The sequence below is a fragment of the Mus caroli genome, chromosome 16, assembly GCF_900094665.2.
Source record: "Mus caroli chromosome 16, CAROLI_EIJ_v1.1, whole genome shotgun sequence".
Classification (NCBI taxonomy): Eukaryota; Metazoa; Chordata; class Mammalia; order Rodentia; family Muridae; genus Mus; species Mus caroli.
Genome location: NC_034585.1, coordinates 86,296,437 through 86,318,551, shown reverse-complemented (window position 1 = coordinate 86,318,551; position 22,115 = coordinate 86,296,437). Strand labels below are relative to the sequence as shown.

At 48.7% G+C, this 22,115-nt stretch overlaps 2 protein-coding genes across 5 annotated transcripts in view; one reads left to right on the top strand and one right to left on the bottom strand.

The window, feature by feature from the left end:
• The window catches only part of Atp5po (ATP synthase peripheral stalk subunit OSCP), a 6,426-nt gene extending 4,540 nt beyond the window's left edge, over positions 1–1,886 (top strand). The window contains exons 4-7 of the mRNA XM_021185007.2: positions 141–270; positions 570–682; positions 1,476–1,562; positions 1,712–1,886. Of these exons, the coding sequence (XP_021040666.1) occupies positions 141–270; positions 570–682; positions 1,476–1,562; positions 1,712–1,825 (444 nt within the window). The 3' untranslated portion in view covers positions 1,826–1,886. The remainder of the gene's footprint in view (positions 1–140; positions 271–569; positions 683–1,475; positions 1,563–1,711) is intronic.
• Positions 1,887–10,473: 8,587 nt separating this feature from the next.
• The window catches only part of Itsn1 (intersectin 1), a 187,515-nt gene continuing 175,873 nt past the window's right edge, over positions 10,474–22,115 (bottom strand). For 3 of the 4 annotated variants that reach the window (XM_029470688.1, XM_029470690.1, XM_029470689.1), the window contains 6 exons: positions 21,229–21,441; positions 19,835–19,956; positions 18,272–18,354; positions 17,907–17,990; positions 17,380–17,553; positions 10,475–14,817 (listed from right to left, as the gene is read on the bottom strand). In XM_029470688.1, the coding sequence (XP_029326548.1) occupies positions 14,669–14,817; positions 17,380–17,553; positions 17,907–17,990; positions 18,272–18,354; positions 19,835–19,956; positions 21,229–21,441 (825 nt within the window). In that variant the 3' untranslated portion in view covers positions 10,475–14,668. Of the gene's footprint in view, positions 14,818–17,379; positions 17,554–17,906; positions 17,991–18,271; positions 18,355–19,834; positions 19,957–21,228; positions 21,442–22,115 lie in introns of all 4 variants that reach the window. The other variant, XM_029470691.1, reaches the window with a different exon arrangement.

Sequence of the window (22,115 nt, the reverse complement as noted above, 5' to 3'; positions counted from 1 at the left end):
AAAAAAAAAAAAAAAAAAAAAGATGCATGTAAGAAACTTTATAAGGGTGTTTTTGAAGTTCCTCAAAACATGACATTAATCCCTTGTAATGTCATAAACAAAGAAATGTGTGGCAGCTGGGATTGTGTGTGTACTTTCAGCAACTCCTGAAGGACCCCAAAGTATCTCTGGCTGTTCTGAATCCCTACATCAAGCGCACCATCAAAGTGAAAAGCCTGAATGACATCACAAAAAAGGAAAAGTTCTCTCCGCTGACGGCCAACCTCATGAGTGAGTGGGCGATGGCCCAGTGGGCTTTTCTTCAATACCTGTTTGGGGAGTGTGGGGCCCAGGAAGTCCAAAGAGACATTGGATCCCCTGGAACTGAAGTTATGGATGGTTGTGAGCCACCGTGTGGGTGCTGGGAACTGAACCTGGGTTCTCTGCAGGGACAACAAACAGTGCTCATAACCACTGAGCTGTTTCCCCAGGCCCCATTCATCTTCTTAAAGGACTCTGAATGTGGTATTGTCAGGCTACCAGGTGACATTGCTTTGGGTAATTCAGTGACTTTCCTGTCACTTTCCCAGATTTACTTGCTGAAAATGGTCGCCTAGGCAACACCCAGGGGATCATCTCTGCCTTTTCCACCATCATGAGCGTCCACCGCGGAGAAGTGCCATGCACAGTGACCACAGCATCTGTAAGTAGCAGGCTCTTGCTGCTGCACGGGGACATAGCTTGTCACTCGTGAGGGCTCTGTCAGCTTCCACTCGAAAGCCAATTAGTGATTAGTCGTGGGGATCTGACCGTTGTATGAAATAGCAACTCGAAAGTCCTGGTACAACCTGAAGTCTTAAATGCCATATTGAGTTCTAGGGTGGATGTGTCCAACCTGTGGGTCCACTGGAATGAAGTGTTAACTAGCCACCATTTATCGAGGCTGCCGTCCTCTGGGGACCTTGTAATGTGTCACTGCTCTCAGAAGATAGGGATAAAATTGAATGGTAACTGTGCTTAGTTTATGTCAGGAAACTGAAGCCCCCTCAACAGGGTGGGTTCGGGATCTGAACACAGGCCTCTCTTCTCAGAGACCTATACTCCTTATATATTGTCTACCCTGCGGCAAGTCATTTTATTGTTGTCCCCAAGACATAGGTCAGCCAGAACAGGGGAAAGTGTCCGATGCACACACACAAGTAGTGGTTGCAGTGTGCAGCCCTGGCCTTGTCCAGGTTGTAGTGTGTTTAGGGCACCTATGGAGCTTTGAGGGGACGGGGAGGTCTTGTGTGGCCAAGCCCTATGCCTAGAACCAGTGCTTCGAAAATACATTGTGGTGCGGTCACTCCTTAGCCCCCGCCCCCACCCCGACACACAGGCATGTACACGCACACGCAGTCAGTGCCTTGGTTTCATGCCCACTGTGGTGTCTCCCTCTCCTTCACTGTGTGTGCTGCCGTAGTGCTCTGTTTAAAGGATGCTTGCTTCTTTTTCAGCCTCTAGATGACGCTGTTCTCTCTGAGTTAAAGACGGTGCTGAAGAGCTTCCTGAGTCCAAACCAAATACTGAAACTGGAGATCAAGGTGGGTCTGCATGACTGTGGAATGTTAGTGCTGAGGCCTGGCTTACACGTATCGAGTAGTTCCCACCTGTGTCTTAGTGCCCTGCCTACCCCCGATGCCTGTCTGATAGAGCGCTGTGTTTCACATGTGTGGCCTGTTTTCTTTCCTAGACTGACCCGTCAATCATGGGCGGGATGATTGTCCGAATTGGGGAGAAGTACGTTGATATGTCTGCAAAGAGCAAGATTCAGAAGCTCAGCAAGGCCATGCGGGAGATGCTCTGAGAGACTGTCACCTGTGTGAGCTCTTGTCCTTGGAGCAACAATAAAATGCTTCCTGAACAGAGGGCGTGAGGATCCTTGTCCTTTAAGGGGCAGCACCAGGTCTCCATCCTCCCATAGGACCCTTTAGAGTGTCCAGCTTAGACAGTCCTTTGGGCTGGAGGGCTCAGTTTGTATGTGTCCTTCTCAGGAAGTCATTGATAGAGTTAGCATTGTGCCTACAGATACAGTCTTGCACTGCCTATCAAAGTCTTGTGTCCTTGGAGGTAGCTGAGAACTGGTCCCTAACCAGTCATAATGAAGGCCTCCCCACTGAAAGACTCTCGGTCCTGACAGAGCTCCTAACTGTAGGGTGCTTGACTGTCGAGACTACAGCCTGTGCTCCTGGCAGTCTTATGATTTGCTCAGAGAAGTGTGGCTATGCAGCAGGAGGTGAGACCCAGGGTGCCGGCTCGACATCTCCAGCCATCCAGGCTACACACAAGGCCCATGTCCCTTGCCCCAGTGTCCCTAACATGCTCCCAGTCCACCTAGAGCCAAACAGCATCAACACAGTCTTCCCGAAGCTTACCTCTGAGGCTGCTAGAGAAGCCAGAGCTCTCTGACCGTAGCCCCTCCTTGAGCGCTCCCATGTGTGTTTGCCTAACTGACTACTCCAGAGGGCTCCTGACGAAGTACCTCAAGAAGGGCAGAAAGTACAGGAAGTCCTCGAGGGCAGGGCTAGAAGCTACAGCATGGCTCGGGTGCCCTCGCCTGCCCATCGTGCCTGGCAGCCACCTACCAGAGACCCCAACAGGACTACAGCACAAAGGACTCCTCTTCCCCAGGGCCAGGAATGCCAGGACATAGTTGGGCTGCTAGCACTTCTAACTCACTGATGACCTGAGGCTGCAGCTAATGACTTGTATAGGCCAGGTCTGGCATGCCTCACCACGTGTTCCAGGTTCCCTTCACCAGCAGCCTGGCAGTCCACACAGGTGGGTTCTTTCAACTGGATCCAGATGAGATGTCGGAATCCAGAGCACCCAGGCTGGGAGCCGGAGACAGGTGCTGCCAGAGGCACCCTCACCCTGCCGGGGTTCCCCATTGACACACACACACACACACACACACGTACCCTCTCACCCTGCCAGGTTTCCCATTGACACACACACACACACGCCTGGCCCTCACCACAAGGGAGGACTGGTGCAGAGCTGGATCTGCATCCCACATAGCTGGGCTTTTCCCTCCTTGCCGCAGACTCCCCTCCAGCTCGCTCCTGAAGACCCGACAGCCTCCACACTGACTCTGAGGCTCCACAGACTGCCTGCTACAGAGGAGCTCACACGCTCAGCCTGCTTCCTCTGGAAGAAGCACATGAATACTGGGATGCTTTGAGCTTTGCAGCTTGAGGTTGCCAGAGATGACCCCAGAGCCTCGTGGAGTACAGCAGCCTGGAACTCTAGATGAGACTGGCCCCGAGTCAGGCAGTCTTGATTGCCTCTCAGGTGCTAAGATTCAGATATCACACACCCAGGTTTACAACAATGCCCTTCCTAACACTCAAAACAGCCTGGCGTATAGCACATCCCATAATCCCACTCACTTCCCACACTCACAAGACTGAGGCAGGGCGATTATGAGTTTTGATGTCAGCCTGGTTTACGTATCAAAACCCTATCTTTAAAAGCAGAACAAGGCACATGGTGGCACATGCCTTTAATCCCAGCACTCAGGAGATGGGCAGGCAGATCTCTTGAGTTCGAAGTCAACCTGTTCTACAGAGTGAGTTCTAGATCAGCCTAGGCTACACAGAGAAACTGTCTCGGGGGGCGGGGGGGGGGGAGCAGAATGACCAAAATACAGGATGGCTCAGTGGTGAAGCATACATTGGTCTTCCAGAGGTACTGAATTCTAACTCAGCGCCAAGTAGGCTTGCAAACAAACTGCAGCTCCTCCAGCCTCTGCAGGTAAAACGCACTTGTGTGTGCATCCGTGCCCACCCCCCAAACAAGTAAAAATAATAAATTTAAAAATAGATGTGGAAATGCAGCCGTTTGGTACTTAGGACAAATTGGGATAATTGGATGTAACATCAAACAGCCCAGTCCCATGCACTCCTCAGAAACCACGCTGACAAGAAAGAGCAGACAAACCAGACGGGAAAGGTTCTTGACTTGTGCAACTGAACATCCCTGGGTGAGGGGCACAGAGTGACATCCATGCTAGGTACCCAGACGAGAATAACACATGAGGACATCACAGGTCTCACACAGAAGCCAGTTGTCCATGCCTGGAACCTCAGGCTTGGGCTGGAGAGGCAGAAAGACCAGGAGTTCAAGGCCAACCTTGTGTGACCCTGCCCAGGAAGAAACGACTTGTGTAGAATCTGTAGGGAGTGTTGGGAGGGTTTGACTCTCCTGTATTTTTCTGGGCTTGCTGACTCTGCCTTTGGCACCCTGGCTGTTCTCAGCGTTTCTCACGCTCTCAGGAATACACAGCACAAGGAGTCTGTCTCCACTACCTGAAGAGGACACAGGAGAGTTGAGAAGGTGGCGGCTGCCTTGTTTGGTTTTTTTAGATTTATTTTTGCATTGTTTTTCTTGTACCACTACAACCTTATCTCTGGGAAACAGACACAAGAAAAGACACCTGTCTTCAGGGCTGTTAGCATCCTGTGTGCAGAGAAGTGAAGGCAGAAAGAAAGAGTTCAACCTGAGCTGGTGAGGTTGGCCGTTCTTGTTTTCATGAACCATGTGATTTAAACCACACAGGTCAAAACGGCCCCAGAATTGTTTAAGGAGACTGGCCTTAGTCTCTAGATTCAGGGGCCTGGTTCCTGCCAGTGCTGCCTCTGGTGCAAAGAAAGGAGAAAACCCCAGTCACCTTGATCTGAATGGGTAGATTCACATATAGTTAGATGACAAAGGAGTGTTTCAATATCAAAAATAAAACAAAAACCAAAAACCTGTTTTTAAACAGAGGAGAAGCTGTGATGTCCTGCATCAGCAAACCTTAGGTAAGTGTGGAATTCTGTAATTTATAATAATGTCTAATACATTTTTAGAACTCCATTAATGTTATAAAACAGACAATATAATCTTTTTGTAAGTACTGTTATTTAGCAACAGGTAGGTATCACAATGCACAGGATGCCTATTAGGAGTGGTCTACTTCTGCCACTGGGCAGGGCTGAGAAGGAGCCGCATGCCACCAGCCTCATGGTCCACTACAAAGATCACACAGGCTAGCTAACCTCACCAGCACTGTGGGGGAGGACCTACATCCATCCTACCTTCTCTTCTGCACATTTGGAACACCTGGGACAAGGGACAATTGTGTGGGTGGTTTATCCTCACAGCCTATGACCACCCCAGCCCCAAAGACCAGCATTCCAGGAAAGAAGGAACGAAGTCTCTGGACAAGGGGGCCAGAATTTAGGTGGGTCTGCATGTTGGCCTTTAGAGATCTCTGGATGGCCTGACCTTTGGGACCAGAGACAGTCAGAGAGCACACTGTCATTCCAGCCTTTGCGGAGCCCAGGAAGCTTCCTGGAGTAACGCTGCCTGCACCTCTGCAGTCAGGACGTTACTCCCACTTTAGCATCGTGAAGCCTAGGCTGGCAGTATTAAAAGGCCCACAACATGCTGGCCCAGTGATCACACTTCCGAGAGTCCTTTTAATCAGTGCACTCTAGACTTTCAGGAGCGATCTTAGATCTTAGCACCCTAGACTTACCCGAGTCACCAGAAGCCAGCTCTTAATTGAGAGGCATTTCTGGTCAGCTGGGTAAGGTTGGACTCACAAGGTCCCCACTAACTAAAGTCATTTGCGATGCTCTCTCGGGGAGCAGGGGTTAGAGGTGAGGTTAGAACTGTTTCACAAACTCTCCCTGGTTCACTTGAACCTCATTCGAGGTGGTCAAGTATAGAAGTGCCCAGGAGTAGCCTGGACTTTGGATACCTTCCGGGGAAGGTAGGCCTCCTGGCTCAGCGTGGGCCTCCAGTAAGTTTCCAGCTGACTGTTCACACCTGAAAACATCTGCGCCTAGAAAACCCAAGCTCAGCCTCCCTGTGTGCTTCCAAACGGTGAGAGGCTGAAGCCAGCATGTGGCCTCCCCAAATGTGCCTGAATTCTCTGACCATGCCACGTTCCTGACTAGAGCCCACTGTCTGGCAGCAGGTCTGGCTGCAGGCAGACTGTGTGTCTCTTCAGAATATGTGTGCATCATATGAGTTAACATGGCCTCATCCCAGGTCATGGCTACAGGATCTCTTCCATTCTATCGTGGCTCCACCCATCTCATTGACCACATATCCCCTGCAAGGCAGAAAAAAAAATCCACACGTTTGAATTCCTAAACATTCAACTTGGATTTGTTTTTTAATAAAATTTAGATGGGTTGAACCCAAGTGACCTGATCACGCATTTCTACTCCTGGGATATGGTTTTAAGTTTCTTCTATAGTTTATGCACTTAAGTTAGATTCCTAAAATACTCTCATATACATACAGAAAAATAATCTCTCAATGAGAAATCACATTTTACAATAACAAGTTAGATATTCAGACTAGAGAATCTGTTAAGTTTATGCAACATTGAACAGCATAGCCTCTTACATACTGTATATACATACAATCGTCATTCCCAAAAACATACAGCAAAGATTTCACGACGAACCACATACAGAACACAATCTTTTCACATTATGTAGTGGATTTCTGTCTTTTTCCTTTGTTGGAAAATGCATAAAATACAGAAACCCAGGAGCTGTGAGCTGACTGTCAGACACAGGACATTTGGCGGAGGTTTCTCGCCTCTGTACAGATATGTTCACCTATGTTCACCATCGACGTGTGGAATGTTGCAGAGCAGAAGAGCTAAGACAGTACAGCACAGGCGAATGGTAGCCTGTGCCCCTGTGTGCACCGTGGCAGACGGAGGGGCAAGGAGGACTCAGACTTCAGCTTGTGGGCTGCCAAGGACCAGAGTTGAGGCTGACCTCTCAGCTCCATTGGCAACAAATGCTCAGTTAAATGCATGTCTTACCATTGAGCATCATTTGAGAGAACGTTCTGACAGCAATATTCAGCAAGTAACGCTTTAAGAATGTTAATTGATGAAGTGTATCCAAAATATTCATTCATTAAAATGGATGCTGACACAGTAGTGGTCAGGTCCCTCTAGGGATCGTGACTCATTTAAGGTGATTTAAAGCCAAGACAGGCGAGCCTTCTGTGGGTTTTCCCTTCTCAGTTTCTGCATTTCTAGTTTTGAAAGAGGGTCTCACATAGCCCAGACTGGCCTTAAATTCCTGATTGTCCTGCTTCCATCTCTGGAGCGCTGGGATTACAGGAGTGGAATCGGGAAACTCGAGAAAGGTTATTGCTCTGCATGTGTAGACATGGGTCCACAACTGCAAACGGCAAACAGAGCCTCAAAGGGCTTGGAGCATCCAGCACAACACAGGCTGCACAACAAAGCAACACACACACACACACAGCTTTGAGGAGCGGCCCCATAACTTCTGGCCTCCCCAGAGCTGTGGGCTTCCAGAATGCAGAGGTTACACACACAGCAGTCTTTCTTCTTTGCAAACACCTGAAGACCCATGGAGGATCTATCCCGTGAGAGCCCTGCCTCCCAGGAACAAACTCTCAGACTCTTGGCCTCTAGGGCAGAGAGCATCTGGCTCCGCCCACTCTCTCTCCAGAAAGCAGTATCATAAGGAACAAAGGACCTCTCGATCAGACAGGGACCCTGTGCCCTTCTAGGCTCTTCTCCATTAAAGTAGTTTAGAATATCCTCTGTGACACCAGAAACGGGGAGACCAGTCCTTGAATAGGGGAAAGGTTTCATTTCAAAGCAGAAAATTCAACTTTGAAGACCAAAGGCCACTTGATATCCAGAGACACACCCTGGATGGAGACCTGAGAAACCATCAACCTATGTTGACCATTCCCCATCCATCCAGGGCGCTTCCGGGTGTGAGCCGGGGGTTCGGGCGCTGTAATTATTCTGCACTGTTTGTACTTTTAAGAGATAAAAGAGTAGAGTTTTGAAAAGCACATCACTTTCTAAGAATGCACGAGGCCCTGGCTTTGATAATTAGCACTGCAAGGAAAGGAAAACAAAACGAGGGAGGGAGGGAGGAGGGAAGGAGAAGGGACGATGTGTTTCCATCCCAGCTCCACGCAGCCTGCCAGGGAGACCTTTCCAAAGAAGAAAGACATAACAAGGCCCTCCCTGCTCTACTCACAGGGTAGTCAAGGCCAGCCCCAGGGTGTTGGTGCCCAAACTCAGCTCAGTTCTCTGCTGCCCCTGCTGAAATCCCCAATCATGTGGAGCAAGGAGGGCACCATTTTTATTTTTGCACTTGGTCCACACATTACCAGCTGGTCCTGAATGCAGCTTAGGGAAGGGTAGAGCAAAACATTTCCTGTCTCCTTCAGTGGGACACACAGCCATTCCCCAATGCCCGGTATACACATACACACTCACTCACAAACACACTCCGGGCATCCAAGGGCTGCATCAAACCATTTGCCACTTAAACCGTCCAAAGTCGAAGTCTTCAGGTAGACACTCTGCTATCCTACCAAGTAGGGCGACCCTGTCTCGCGGGGACAGAGGCCTACTTCAGGAAGCCAGTCCTTTTCTGTGGAGAACTGAATTGCAATGTTCCCCTCTGAAGTAGGCACAGAAAAGGCAGGGAAGCTGAGAAGGGTCTCTGTCCACCCCAGCAGGCAGGAACGCCATTTCAGTAGGTGCCCAGCGCTGGGTTCACTCACACCTCCCTTCCTTCTTCGCTCAGCTGGGAGAGTGGGGGTGCACTGCAGTCGGGTTCTAGCCCTGACCCTACCCCCACCCGGCTCACTAGCCAAGTTCCACAAGGGCAATGCTGCTGGGATGCAGCAGGGGGCGCCAGCACCTTGACCCTGCCAATAGAACCATCTAGGTAGGAAGAGCCCCACAGTGCGGAAATGGCCACACAAGCCACCACGCTGCCTTTGGCTCCTATTTGTCTAAGGTCCCCACTCTTGTTTTCACCGAGAACAGGAGGAGATAAGACAAGAACGACAAAAGAGTATAGCCGGGGAGGCAGAAAACCACAGGCGCAGCTCTCGCACAGGATACGGGTACGACGGTTCTAAAAGAAGAAGGGAGGAATTTCCACAGCGTAAAAGGAGCCTTGATCACGGGCCAGCTCTCCAGAAATCCTGGAGGGACGCTGGGCAATCTGAAGGCTGACGGAATAAGCCCGCTTCCGAATGCAACTCTCCTCGGTGGACTTCAAACACTAAAAAACTCATCACGGTAATAACAGCGAGACTCTAGGCTGCTCCAGAAAACAGAACAGATCCTATTAAAATATAGCATAGGACCTGACACAGCGTAGGGGCAATTCACCCTGAAATAGGACAGCCACACACAGTGCTAGGAGAATTATTTGCCAAAACATAAACTATTAGCTCCTTTTACTAAAGGAACTAGTTAGGTCTGCGTAGAACTGAGTTAGTTGTTTGGTGGAAATGAACACTAATGTTTCTGTGTGTGTGTGTGTGTGTGTGTGTGTGTGTGTGTGTGTGTGTGCGCGCGCGCGCGCACGCACACGGGCGCATGTGTTCCCACACATGCACATATATAATAAGTTCAGGAACTCAGATGTCAATACTGAGTTTTCTGTACCTTATCCTTCAAGACATCCCCAATCCCAACCCCTGTGAGCCACTCCACCAAGAAACAAGTCCAACAATCCCCCTGTCTCCACGTCCCCAGCACTGGGACTACAGCTACACATTGCTGAGTCTGGTTTCTTTATGCAAGGGCTGGGGATCAAACTCAGGTCGGGCTAGCACTTTGTCAGCGATCTACCCAGCCACTGAGCAGGAATCTTATGTTATTAAAGTGACTTAAAATTAGATCTACAAGTTGGCTTAAAAGCCACAAAGGAGGTCCCTTCTCTACCTCCCAGTCCCCAACAGGCGGCCTGGACAGGATAGGACCCCCCTGAAGGAACAGCATACTGTCAGCATTGCTCACTGTGTTGCTGTTCCTGACTGCAGTCTGTCCAGGGTACTGACATAGGAGTTTCAACGCTCTCAACTTAGAGAGCCTGAGATCCTGGTCATCTTTCTCACGGATTGTATTTTCCTGTGCTTCTCAAGGACAGAACCTTTCCTGGCACTTACAAACATGAAGTCATTATACACATTAGTGGATCCTTGAGACCTACAAACAGGGACCTCGTGCAATGTCCTGTGAGGAAATGGTCTCCGGGACTTTCTCTTCCTCTAGCTCAGCTGCTTTCTAGGTATCAGGGAACAGGGAACTGGAAAGAGGAGTCCCTGTGGCAACCAGCCAGTTATTTATTGCAAGTCCAAACTAACAAGAAGTCTTCATTATTTCCTTGGATAGCCCTTCAAAGGACAATGTTCATTAATAGGGGTCATTCAAAACAGAATGCTATGCCCAAGGGCCTCTGGGAACTTGCCACTCAGAAAGCCGTGATGGTGGGGGCTGGAGAGATGGCTCAGTGGTTAAGGGCACTGACTGCTCTTCTGAAGATCCTGAGTTCAAATCCCAGCAACCATATGGTGGCTCACAACCATCCATAATGAGATTTGATACCCTCTTCTGGTGTGTCTGTTTTTTAGGTATAATAATAAATAAATCTTTTAAAAAAATAAAAAAGAAAGGAAGCCGTGATGGTTCTAGGGGCTGCTACACTAGAGGTCTAAGCCTCCATGACAAGGAGGGCAGGGGTAAGTCCCATCTTCAGTTTGCGAGTCTCTTCTCCAGAGATGCGGTCCCCTAAACCCCCATAGGGAGCACGTGGCACTGAGTGAGCCCTTACCTTCATAAACTGCGAGGAAGCCTCTTTAACGTTCTCTTTGACTCCCTGCCCTGTCTCCCTCCTTCCTCCATCCCTTCTATCCTTCCATCCATCCTTCCTTCTTTCTCTCTTCCTTTTTCCTTCCCTCCTTTTTTCTCCTGCATTACCTTGGCCCGGTGACCCTCACACCCCCGCATCCCTGCAGAACAGGGTCCCTTGGCAGGTAGGCAAGCAATGGTATTGGGAAAAGGTCAGGCACTGACCCCCCTTAAAGGAGACTGTGCAGGGGAGGAGGGGTTGGCATCTTAGGACCCATGTTGGGGACTCCTTACTGTCAATTACTAGTCAGCAAGATCGGGCTCTTCTGAGGAAGTTCCCACCACTCATACAAGCCAGCCTCTGTCCCCAACCCAGCACGGAGGCCTGCCCAATACGGCATTCCCTGAAATGTCATCTTCAATGTGTCTTTGGAAAGTAAGGGGGAAACAAAGAAAAACAAGAATTTGGGCCCATGGGGCTGATCCGGGGAAGAGGAAGAGAAGGAGGACGAGGAGGAGAAGGAAGAGGAGGAGCAGTCTCTAACTCTCGTGCATCTGGATTCTGACAGGGTCTAAAAGAGTAAAGGAATCCATCAGAGGTTTGGCTTCTTCCTAGGAATCAGGCCAGGTCCGACCAGCTAGAAACAAAGCCCTTGGGTACAAATCCTCCCTGAAGTCTCAGCTGGCTCAGGTTCTCCTCCTGTCAAATGAAGCTAGAGGGGCCCGTCCCTGTGTCCTTGGTTAATGGATTCTAGGACACCCTGGACCAGCTCTCTCCTGCCCAGCAGCTCCTGGGGAGGTAGCTGCTGTCCCACCCTGGAAGATCAACCTGCGATCACCCTTTCCAGACGCCTGTGACCTCCTGACACACGTCTAGAACACACGTTGGCACCGAGCGAAGATAGCAGGCGGTATGAGCGGCCCATTGATCCACCTTTTATAAAAATGAAGACAGCTGAGCCCAGCGGAACACACTTGAAATTCCAGGACACGGGAGGTTGAGACAGGAAGATCCAGAGTTCAAGGACATCTTGGACTATGGAGTCCAGGTCGTGTCTGAAAATAAGGAAGAAAGGTTCTTTAGGGAGAGAAGTTTCTTATTTGCTGTCCGAGGATAGAGACATCATTACAGAATTGAACCCAGCACCCTTGCCCAGTTTCTCCAGCATTCCTGCTGACTCTCATCTAGAAAGCTCTCCGTTCCATCGAGGGCAGATCTGGACCTTAATGATTGACATAGGTCTCCAAACTCTTGTGGACACAGCAAATCTGGTCCCAAGAGATAAAGCTATCCGCCCATCTGCTGGGTGACAAAACATGGACGCTTCCCCAGAGACAAGGATTGACCCTTTGGATCAAGTGGCCCATGAAGGAAGCCCAGCCGGGAGCTTCTGTCCTCAGAGCTCTCGGGATAATTCTCAGGGGTGACTGAGGGTCAGAGCATAGCCAGGCTCCAGGAAAGTGCATTCCTGAGTGAGAGGAGGTCAGAGTGTGGGAGGTACTGGCAGTGTGGCCCATAGAAGAGGGATGCCTTCAGGGGGTATCTGAACGGCTGGCATCAGGGTGCCAGGTGGTGCAGCCTGGGCAAGCATTTACGAAGCAGACATCTGAGCCTCAGATTCCTCGTTGGCAAGGACCTACCATTTGTAGGAACTGAAGCCTGGTTGGTCAAAAAAGTAGAGTGAAGGAGGAGAGAATCAAGGTTTGAGACTCTGTGTGTCACCCATGGGTCACAATAGGACTCCATCTCAACAGAAACCAGGAGTCACAGCTGGGTCTGAGGGTCAGCCCAGCTCATCCAGAAATACAATCAATCACAACAAATGATACCAATCCAGATCTGTCACCCCTCAGGACAACCCAGGGGTGTCTAGTAGGGTCACCTGGGGGAAAGACTCACAGACTGCATTTACATGCTACAATCATGGGGTGCTATGAGTAGGTAACCCAGAACCTACGGGGTCACCATGCATGCCTCATCCTTCCTACAGGAACACTGATGTTCAACATCATGTTCATATTCAACTTGGAAGGGGGAGGGGAAGGGATTGTAACGGTGACCCTACACTGGCCATTTGCACACAGAATGTCTGTGTTTCACAGCATGGGAGCATGTCCTTCATCAACACGCCGAACAAAGCCCCCCCAGTTCCAGAACCAAGAAACCATGGGTCACAGATCTAGTTATAGGTATCATTTAAAACAGTTTCTTAACAACAACAGAAACATGAACATGTAGTGTTTTGATAGTGTTTTCTGCTGGGAAAGTGGTAAGCCAACGCATGCTCGAAGTTAAAGTCTACCTCATGTTCAGCTGAAAGCTGCTACCTGAAGAGTTTATTGGCTTGTTTCAAAAAATAGGTGTGTCTGTTGTTCTTGATACAAAAGTCAACACTATCTTCAATACATAAACGCTAAGTGCTTCTTGGAAGTATGAAATGTAAACTGTTGTCCTTTGCCACATACACGTTTTGAGAAATCACTTGAAACACACACACACACACATGGAGAGGGACCTTTCAGCAGAGTGGCTATTCTGTCACCGAGACACTACCATTTACAAAGTACTTCTAGAAACCTAGTTCAAATCTGAGAGCCTACCATAAAAAGGAACACCACCCAACACAGGAGAGAACCTGAGCCCACGAGCCAGAGACATGCAAAGGCCAGGCCATGACCACAGACTGGAGATGCAAACAAGGGTCCAAAACCCAGCCTGCACTTCTCACTAGCAAATCAAGTTATCTAGATAACCAGCCTATCTTTTAGCATTTAAGGGAGAGAAAACCCAAAGAACTCAGACAAAAAGCCTGGCCTATGGTCATACACTCCTGATTCTCGCAAAAAGTGCATGTGTTCCTATGACTAAGAGGGTTGCTGTATGCCCAGGAGCATCGCCCATTTTCCCCCCCCACATGCGGGACTCACGGGTTCCCAAGGTCTTTCCCCCAAACCAGTAATGGATTTTCTTAGTGTTTCTCCACACCACCTATTCTATCTCGAATTCTTTCTTTTTTGAACTTCATCCATCTGAGGCATGACTTCCTGGTGTGGTGGGGTTTGGGGGGGTGCAGTGACCACTAAGGATTGCTGATGTTACTTCTCACAACAGTCTTTCAAGCACAGATTGGGCTCAGACAGGACTGGTCTCCAGACAGAACTTCTCATGAAACATCCCAGGGTCTCCAAGCCCAAAGAGGATGCTCTGACAATAACCAAGCCAAGGTCATCCCAGTGACCCGCAGTGACCCGCAGCAACCTGCAGCAGGACTTAACTCATCAGGACAGAACCTTGCAGATAACGAGCTTTTGGAGAATCCTCTGAGCTCACCCAGAATCAGAACGGAATCGCCCTGTAGCATTCCACCGTGTTTCCACTGATGGACACTAAGGACGTCTAGAGGGGGTACAGCTCTAACGACACACGTGAGTGTCTTCTAAGCAACAGCTCTCCAGAGGGTTAAGTAAGTTGGTGTCTGCTCCAGAGCCACCGGGCTGAGCATTCAATCTAGGGCCCCATCTCCCAGGGAGGGCTGGGCTCCGAAGCCACGATTCCGTCATAATTGGACTAAATATACCACGCACAGGATATTATAGGCCAAGTAGTCTACGGAGGGCTGGTAGAGGAGAGAAACAGGAGGCCTACACAGTTCTCCAAAATACACTCACTGTGTTTATAAATCTATTTTATAGGAACCAGACCCACACCTCCAGCCCAGGGAAGGAGCCAGGCTCCCAATGGAACCTAGTTAAAGGTCACGGAATTCAGAGACTCTAGAAGCCATGATGAGACCATAGGGAGGGCAAAGGAAAAGAGAATTTGGATTCATAAAATGAGACATGGTTTGAAGGGCAGGATTGTCGAGAACGACTCCTAGCAGCCTCGAGGGGCTTCGTCTTTGCTGTCCCCGTTGCTCCGCGGCTGACCACCAGACAGCACGCCCGCACGGGGCCTTGAGGAGGAAGTCATCTACGATCGTCGCAGGGCTGCTAGGGCTCATCAAACAACTGCAGGTCAAGGCGGACCACAATCTCTCCCGTGGGGACCTCATGCAGTAGGAGACACTTCGTAACCGGCCCCTTGGAGCCCTGGTCTTTCTTGATGTCGGCCACTCGGATCTCTGTCCGACCCAAAAAATCTGAAAGGAGGAAAAGCAGAGGGTGCTCAGAAAGAGTTTCTGTCTCTAGGTCACGCGCGCTCGTGACACTGGGACTGTCCTATGACTGGCCGCTCTCGAGCTCTTCTAAGACGGCTGGTACTAAGACCAGCACCAGCTCTTCAATTTTACTGCCCCGTGGGGATGTCAATGATATTTCAATGCTAAAACAAAATAATACAACAACAAAAACCCCAAGACTTTTTAATATTCCCAATTTTATATATATGTGTATATATATATATATATATATATATACACACACACACACATATATATATATATACACATATACACACACACATATATATGTGTATATTTCAATGCTAAAACAAAATAATACAACAAAAACCCCAAGACTTTTTAATATTCCCAATTTTATATATATGTGTATTTATACATATATATATACACATATACATACACACACACACACACACACACATATATATATATATATATATAGAGAGAGAGAGAGAGAGACATACATATAGATATAGATAATATATCCATGTGATGGGTATGCCAACTACCCTGATGGAGTATTATACACTATATTCACTTACTGAAATACCACATGGTATCCCACAAATAGAATATATTCTGTGTATATTTTAAAATATATTAATAGAGTCAAAAAGAAGGTTCAGTCAGTAAAAACCTGTGCCCTCCAGGCTCACAGACATAAGGTTTTTGTTGTTGTTGGCGGTGGTAGTTTTTTAAGATTTATCTATTTATTTTATTTATATGAGTCCACCACCATTGCTCTCTTCAGACACACCAAAAGAAGGCATCGGATCCCATGACAGATGGTTGTGAGCCACCATGTGGTTGCTGGGAATTGAACTCAGGACCTCTGGAAGAGCAGTCGGTGCTCTTAACCGCTGAGCCATCTCTCCAGCCCACGGACATAAGTTTGAGCCTCAGGATCTACATTTAGAATGAAAACCAGGGGTGGGGCTGGAGAGATGGCTCAGCAGTTAAAACCACAGGCTTCTCCTCCAGAGGACCTGAACTCAGGTCCCAGCATCTGCACGGTGGCTGTAACTCTGATTCCAGGGGATCCAACCCTTTCTTCTGGTCCCCGCTGGCTCCTGTGTGCATAGGGCGCCCATAGACTCACGGAAGCAAACACACAGACACCTTTTTAAAGCTAGGCCAAGAGCATAACTCAGTTGGTGGAATGCTTGCCTACTGTGCTCAAGCCTAAGATTAATTCCCAGCTCTGTACAAACTGGCTCCAGACCAGCCTGGGCTACATGAAACCCAATCTTTAAAAAGGGAAGAAAGGCAAGTGTGGTGGCATAGACGTGTAACCCCAACACTGAGGAGATGAAGACAGAATGGGCAGCAAGTGGGACCAGTCGGTGAGCGCCAGGCCAGGGAGAGATCTATCTCAAAACACAAGGTTATCTTAGTGGTGGTACTAAGATACACACACACACACACACACACACACACACAGCATACACATACACAACATACAAACACATAATATATGTGTACTTAAATTTTTTAAAAAATCATATTCCAGGGCTAGGGAGATGACTCAGTGGCTAAGAGCACTGACTGCTCTTCCAGAGGTCCTGAGTTCAAATCTCAGCAACCACTGAGCCATCTCTCCAGCCTCACTCTCTCTGATTTTTATTTGGCTGAGAGAGTGTGGCTTCCTGGCTTCAGTGGCCAAAAATCACTGCAGAAGAGAGAGCAAGTTGAGGGAAAGACGTGTCCAACACAAAGCTATCTGTGCTTCCCAGGGACAGCAGCGGCTCCAAAGCACCTGCTGTTAGCCAATGTCCTTCTTGCTCCACTGGTCAGCATTAACCGGGTCTCCTTACAAAGCCCCCGTGGCTTCAAACTCTTAATTCCAGGATCAGCCTCCTGGATGCTGGGATGACAGGTGGAAACCACCAGGTGTGGCTATCTCTTTGCTTTTCAAAGCACTCATTTATTTTGCGTAGTTTCATATCTATATATGTACATCCGTGCATGTGTACACGTCATGGCACGCGTGGAGGACAACTTACAGGAGTCCGTTTCCCCTTCCACCATATCAGACCTAGGGATCAATCAAGCTCAAGTCATCAGGTTTGGCAGCAAGTGCCTTTACCTACTGAGGCATCCTTGATGATAGCCAAGGACAGAAAAATCGCACTATATCGAGGTTCCCAGGCATACCCTCCCTCATTCGCCTGTGTGGGAGCGCAGATGACTACAGTCTGTCTAGTTCAGTGAACCAACCAGCCCAAGCACTTCCTGCCCACATCCACTCCGTTGCCTCCTGCAGCTCCTTGCACCGTGCCAACCTCTCAGGTTAGAAGCCCAGGGACTGCCGGGGTCAGGTTCTCAGGTGGGTGCACCTGCTCAACTGGGACAGCGACGGGGTGGGACCAAGAGTGTTGGGATGGAAGAGCAGGGAAGCTAAGGGTGCCCGGAGGGCAAAGTGTGATGTGGGCAAGCTGCCCCAAGGGTGGGGACAAAGGTGCCCGGAAGGTAGAGCGGGCTGGGTGGGACTAAGGGTGCCCTGGGGCCATTTCCACTCACCATCAGGCGAGAACTGGTCCCTCTCAAACACAGTGATGCAGAGAACCTCTTGCTCCAGGTCTCTGATGAAGAACTGGCAGTTAGAATTCCACTTGGGGTTCAGCGTGTCCTGGATTGTCTTGGTGATGTGGCACTGAGAGCCCATGGTCACCTCACAGTACGGGTTGCTCTTTCCTAGAGTGAACAAAAGCCCCTGCCAGGTGGGACACATTTCATTTCGATCCCCCTACACCTTCGAGATTCACAAGTGGAAGATCTGGTGGACCCTCCCGTAGTTTGGTATCACATTCAGAAGAGAAACAAATCCATTAGTGGGACTCAATTTCAGACCCCGTGTGTGTGTATATATATATATATATATATATATATATATACCTACATGTGTACATATCTTTGACAAACCAATGCCAGCAGGAAATTTACATAGGAAATTGCACAACTGACATCAAATTGGTAAAGAGTGTGTGTGGGAGGGCAGAGAACCCTGAATATTCTAGAGTGCTTGGGTGGAATTCATGGGCCCTTACCATGTGACCGACAGGGCTTCAGCTCAATGCCTTCTACCACGTTCACCATCAACCTTCCAATACCGGTTGCCCGCTGGGAACGGACTAAACCACAAAAAAACAACACAAAAACCGCTTCCTATCACATCACATTCGCTTTGATGCCCTTCTCTTTCCAGCACGCTCACAATCTGCACAAGGCATCTGTCCGCACTTGAAAGCAAGGCCCCCCTCCTGTCTCTTGCCCCTGGAATCCGCCCTTCATCCTTTATACTGAGCCCTGCCTTGCACCTAGCCCCACTGCTGGCGCGAGTTTCAGCCCCAGAGACACTGGGATGGACTCAATGGCCCTCCCGCCCCAGGGTCTCGGGCCCTGCAGCACATACCCAGGTACGCCTTCTCTCGCTTCTTTTTCTCCGTCTCTATGTAGAGCTCAGACGCCGCCTTGATTTTCTGTACCCAGGCAGTCCTTGGATGAGAAGAGACAGAATATTGCCAAACAGAACGCACAGAACAGGCTTCGGGTCTGCTCAAATTCTGTCTCCGGGACTCTTTTTACTTGGTTTATTTGAATTTAACAGCAAAGGCTCAGAAAAGAAAGACTGGTTCTGTAATGTATGATGCTAATAATTAATTACCCCTACCATCAGTAGGGAAGTTTTGTTGTTTTGTTTTGGCTTTTTTGTTGTTTTTGTTGTTGTTAGTTTTAGTCTCTTTCTTTCTTTTTTCTTTTTTTTTTTTAAGATTTATTTATCCTATGTATCTGAGTACATTGTGGTTCTCCTCGGACACACCAGAGGAAGAGGGCATTGGATCCCATTACAGATGGTTGTGAGCCACCACATGGGTTAATGGGAACTGAACGCAGGACCTCTGAAAGAGCAGTCAGTGCTCTTAACCGCTAAGCCATCGCTGCGGCCATTGTTGTTAGTTTTTTTGCTTCGTTTTGTGTGTATGTTTTTGTTGATGTTGTTTTTTGTTAGTTTGTTTTTTGAGACAGGGTCTCATATACTGTAGTCCAGGCTGGTGATAAACTCACTACGTAATTGAGGATGAGCTTGGATTTCTATCCCTCTCCTCACCTTCTGAGCACTGAGATTACAGGCACACATTCTGTGCATTTGAGGCAGGCACTCATTACCTGAGTAACAGCCCTGCCAGTAAGTAATGAACACACTGAAGATCTCCTTCACACTCCCCGCGTCCATGAAGAAAGTCTGATAAACACCAGGCTGGAGGAGGGAGGAGCGAGTGGCTTCCTGCCCTCCCTCACCGCAAAGCATCACATACTTGGAGGACCCAGGAAGACAGAAGGGTCTTTATTTCCAAAATCACCCAAGGAAAGAACTGCTTCGCACTTGGGGGTGGGGGGTGGGGAGCGCACGCCAGGAGGTGCTTTGGCGTGCGGGTTTTCTCAGGGTGCCATATGTACAGTAACTTTAGCCAATCTTGCCTGGCAGGAACGTTCTTGGGGATGCTTGTTGGCCTCGTGTCAAGCCCACCCTTCAGAAAAGCGATCTGTTCCATTTGGCTCCAGAACAGTCTAAAATAAAACTGGAGCAAAATACCAGCAACCCTAAGACCCAGATTGCCGCCCTGAGGGGAGGGCGGGGGCGGAGGGGCGGGAATTAGTCTCAAATCACTTTCCTGTTGGATTCTACCACCTGGGAAATTTAGTCCAGTCTAAGCAGCTCTCACTACCTCAAAGGCTACTGGATATTTCTAAAAAAAGAAAAAGAAAAAAAAAAAAAAGCCTCCAGCAAAGCTGATTTCAATCCATTTATTTTGGAATACTCATGCCAGATGTCTAACTTTTGAAAAGTTCTTTAAAAAAAAAAAAGTATATATACTACTTCCTTCCACACAGAGGTGATACCACTGCAGCGGGGGATGCTGGGACATGCTGACCAGTGGTCCTCACCCAGTGCTAGGGAGGGGTTGGGGCTTACCTCTCATTTATGCTCTCTGCTCGGAGGGTGTAGACCCGGTCGATGTGGGAAATGTGGAAGATAGGCTCATCTCCAGAAGGGTCCGTGGGCAATTTTACTAGAACCTCATTTAAGAAAATGGGCTGCAAAGTCATAATACAAGGGCAGTTAAGGAACAAGGCAGAGTCTCGTGTGTGTGTGTGTGTGTGTGTGTGTGTGTGTGTGTGTGTGTGCGTGCAACCCAGTAATCTAGATGGCAGGTGTGTGATTGTAGCTTAGCACACACGACTATACCAGAATCTAGATTTTATCTTAGTACTACCTTTTAATAATTGTAATTTTTAATAATTGTGTAATTGTGCCCGCTTGTGTCTGTGCAGTGTGGACGCTGTCCACAGAGGCCAGAGGAGGGGGTCCCAGAGGATGCAGTTACAGATGGTTGTGGGCAGCCATGTGAGTTTTGGGAACGGAACCCAGATCCTCTGTAAGAGCAGCAAGCGCTCCTGGCCTCAGAGCTTTCTCTCCAGCCCCGTGATACTGACTTCTACATCAGGCTATATTCATTTTGCAAGTATAACCTTTACAAGTAAGAAATAACTGCTCCACTTCCCTGTAGTACGTCCTAAACCGCGAACAGTCCTCACGCCTAAGAGGGTGTCTCCAGGAATTTCATACAAAGGCTCTAGCAGCAGCCCACATAATCTGTCACTATCTCCCAAAATAAAGTGAGCGGCTGCTCCTAAGAGAACCCCTGCGGAAAGACACCCCTCCCCCATCACACATAGACGAAATTAGAAAATAAAATCTCACATGGCATGGCAACACACAAACACAACTCTGCACACACGGGATAGCATTCTGTTAAAAAAAACAAAAACAAAAACAAAAACCCTCCACACATTGGTCGTGGAAGGGAAGGGTATAGATGTTTCAGGCCACTGTGAGAGTTTGTCAAGGCATCTGGGGCAGAGTGGAAGGAGCATGGTACTTGGGTGCTTGGACTGGCCATGATGTCGGCTCACTTGGAGCAACGCATGTTTTTGTCATGTGAGGTCCCCTATAGGATTAATTGTGTGTTACTGAGAACCAAGGTATGGGACATGGACAATCCTCTACTCTGCCTGTTAGGGTTACTCTATCTTAGCTCCTCCCCTTACTCTATCCTGGCTTCTCCTCTTGCCCTATCTTAGCTCCTCCCTTTAACCCAGCTCCTCCCCTTGTCCTATCTTAGCCCCTCCCCTTGCCCTATCTTAGCCCCTCCCCTTATTCTATCTTGGTCCTCCCCTTTTCCTTTTTAACTCCTCCCATTAGTCTCTCAGCTCCTCCCCTTTGCTCTCTCCACACTGTAGTCCCAAACCCTTCTGTAACGGACTTCTTTTAGAGACCCCTCTTTCCATGACCTACATAAACCTTACCGTTTTGTACATTTTATACTGAAGGTTAGATTTGGGGCTGAAGACTTTGTCGGTGCCGGAAGAGCCTAAGGGCTTTGTGATTTGGGTCAGCAGGAGGAAGTCGTTGAAGAGGAAGCCATACAGTTCTTTGTTGCTCTTGGCCTTGTAGAGCTTCCCGCTGTGCAGAAACTTGCGTGGTCCCAAGCAGTTGGTCACTGAATTGAACACCAGTTGCTAGAAAAGACAACCAGACAGGAAGAAGGCGAGATGTGTTTGTTTCTCTGTTGGGGTTCATCAGAGTCAAATGTTGGACCCTTAGTAGGACTGGATCCTACATACAAACAAGAATTGCTCTAAAGAGTCCTGGCAGCAGCTTCTGGAGCCAAGAAAGGTTCTAGGGTTCCAGGTACCCAAATCAGTCTTGGCTAAATTCTCAAGCCTTTCTTCTGGGACTTTGCTTCAATCGCAGGATGTGGTATGTCTCCCCCCTTCATTTATTGAGAAGTGGAGGCCTGGAGAAATGGCTCAACCATTAAAGGCTAGGACATTTAGTATGAGAATAGCCGGGCAGTGGTGGCACATGCCTTTAATCCCAGCACCTGGGAGGCAGAGGCAGGCAGATGTCTGAGTTTGAGGTTAACCTGGTCTACAGAGTGAGTTCTAGGACAGCTAGGGCTAAACAGAGAAACCCTGTTTCAAAAAAGCAAAAAACAAAACAAAACAAAAAAACCCAAGAATATAAGAGAAGTAGGGCCAGGCGTGGTGGCACACACCTTTAATCCCAGCCACTCAGGAGGCAGAGGCAGGCGGATTTCTGAGTTCGAGGCCAGCCTGGTTTACAAAATGAGTTCCAGGACAGCCAGGGCTATACAGAGAAACCCTGTTTTGAAAAACCAAAAAAAAGAAAA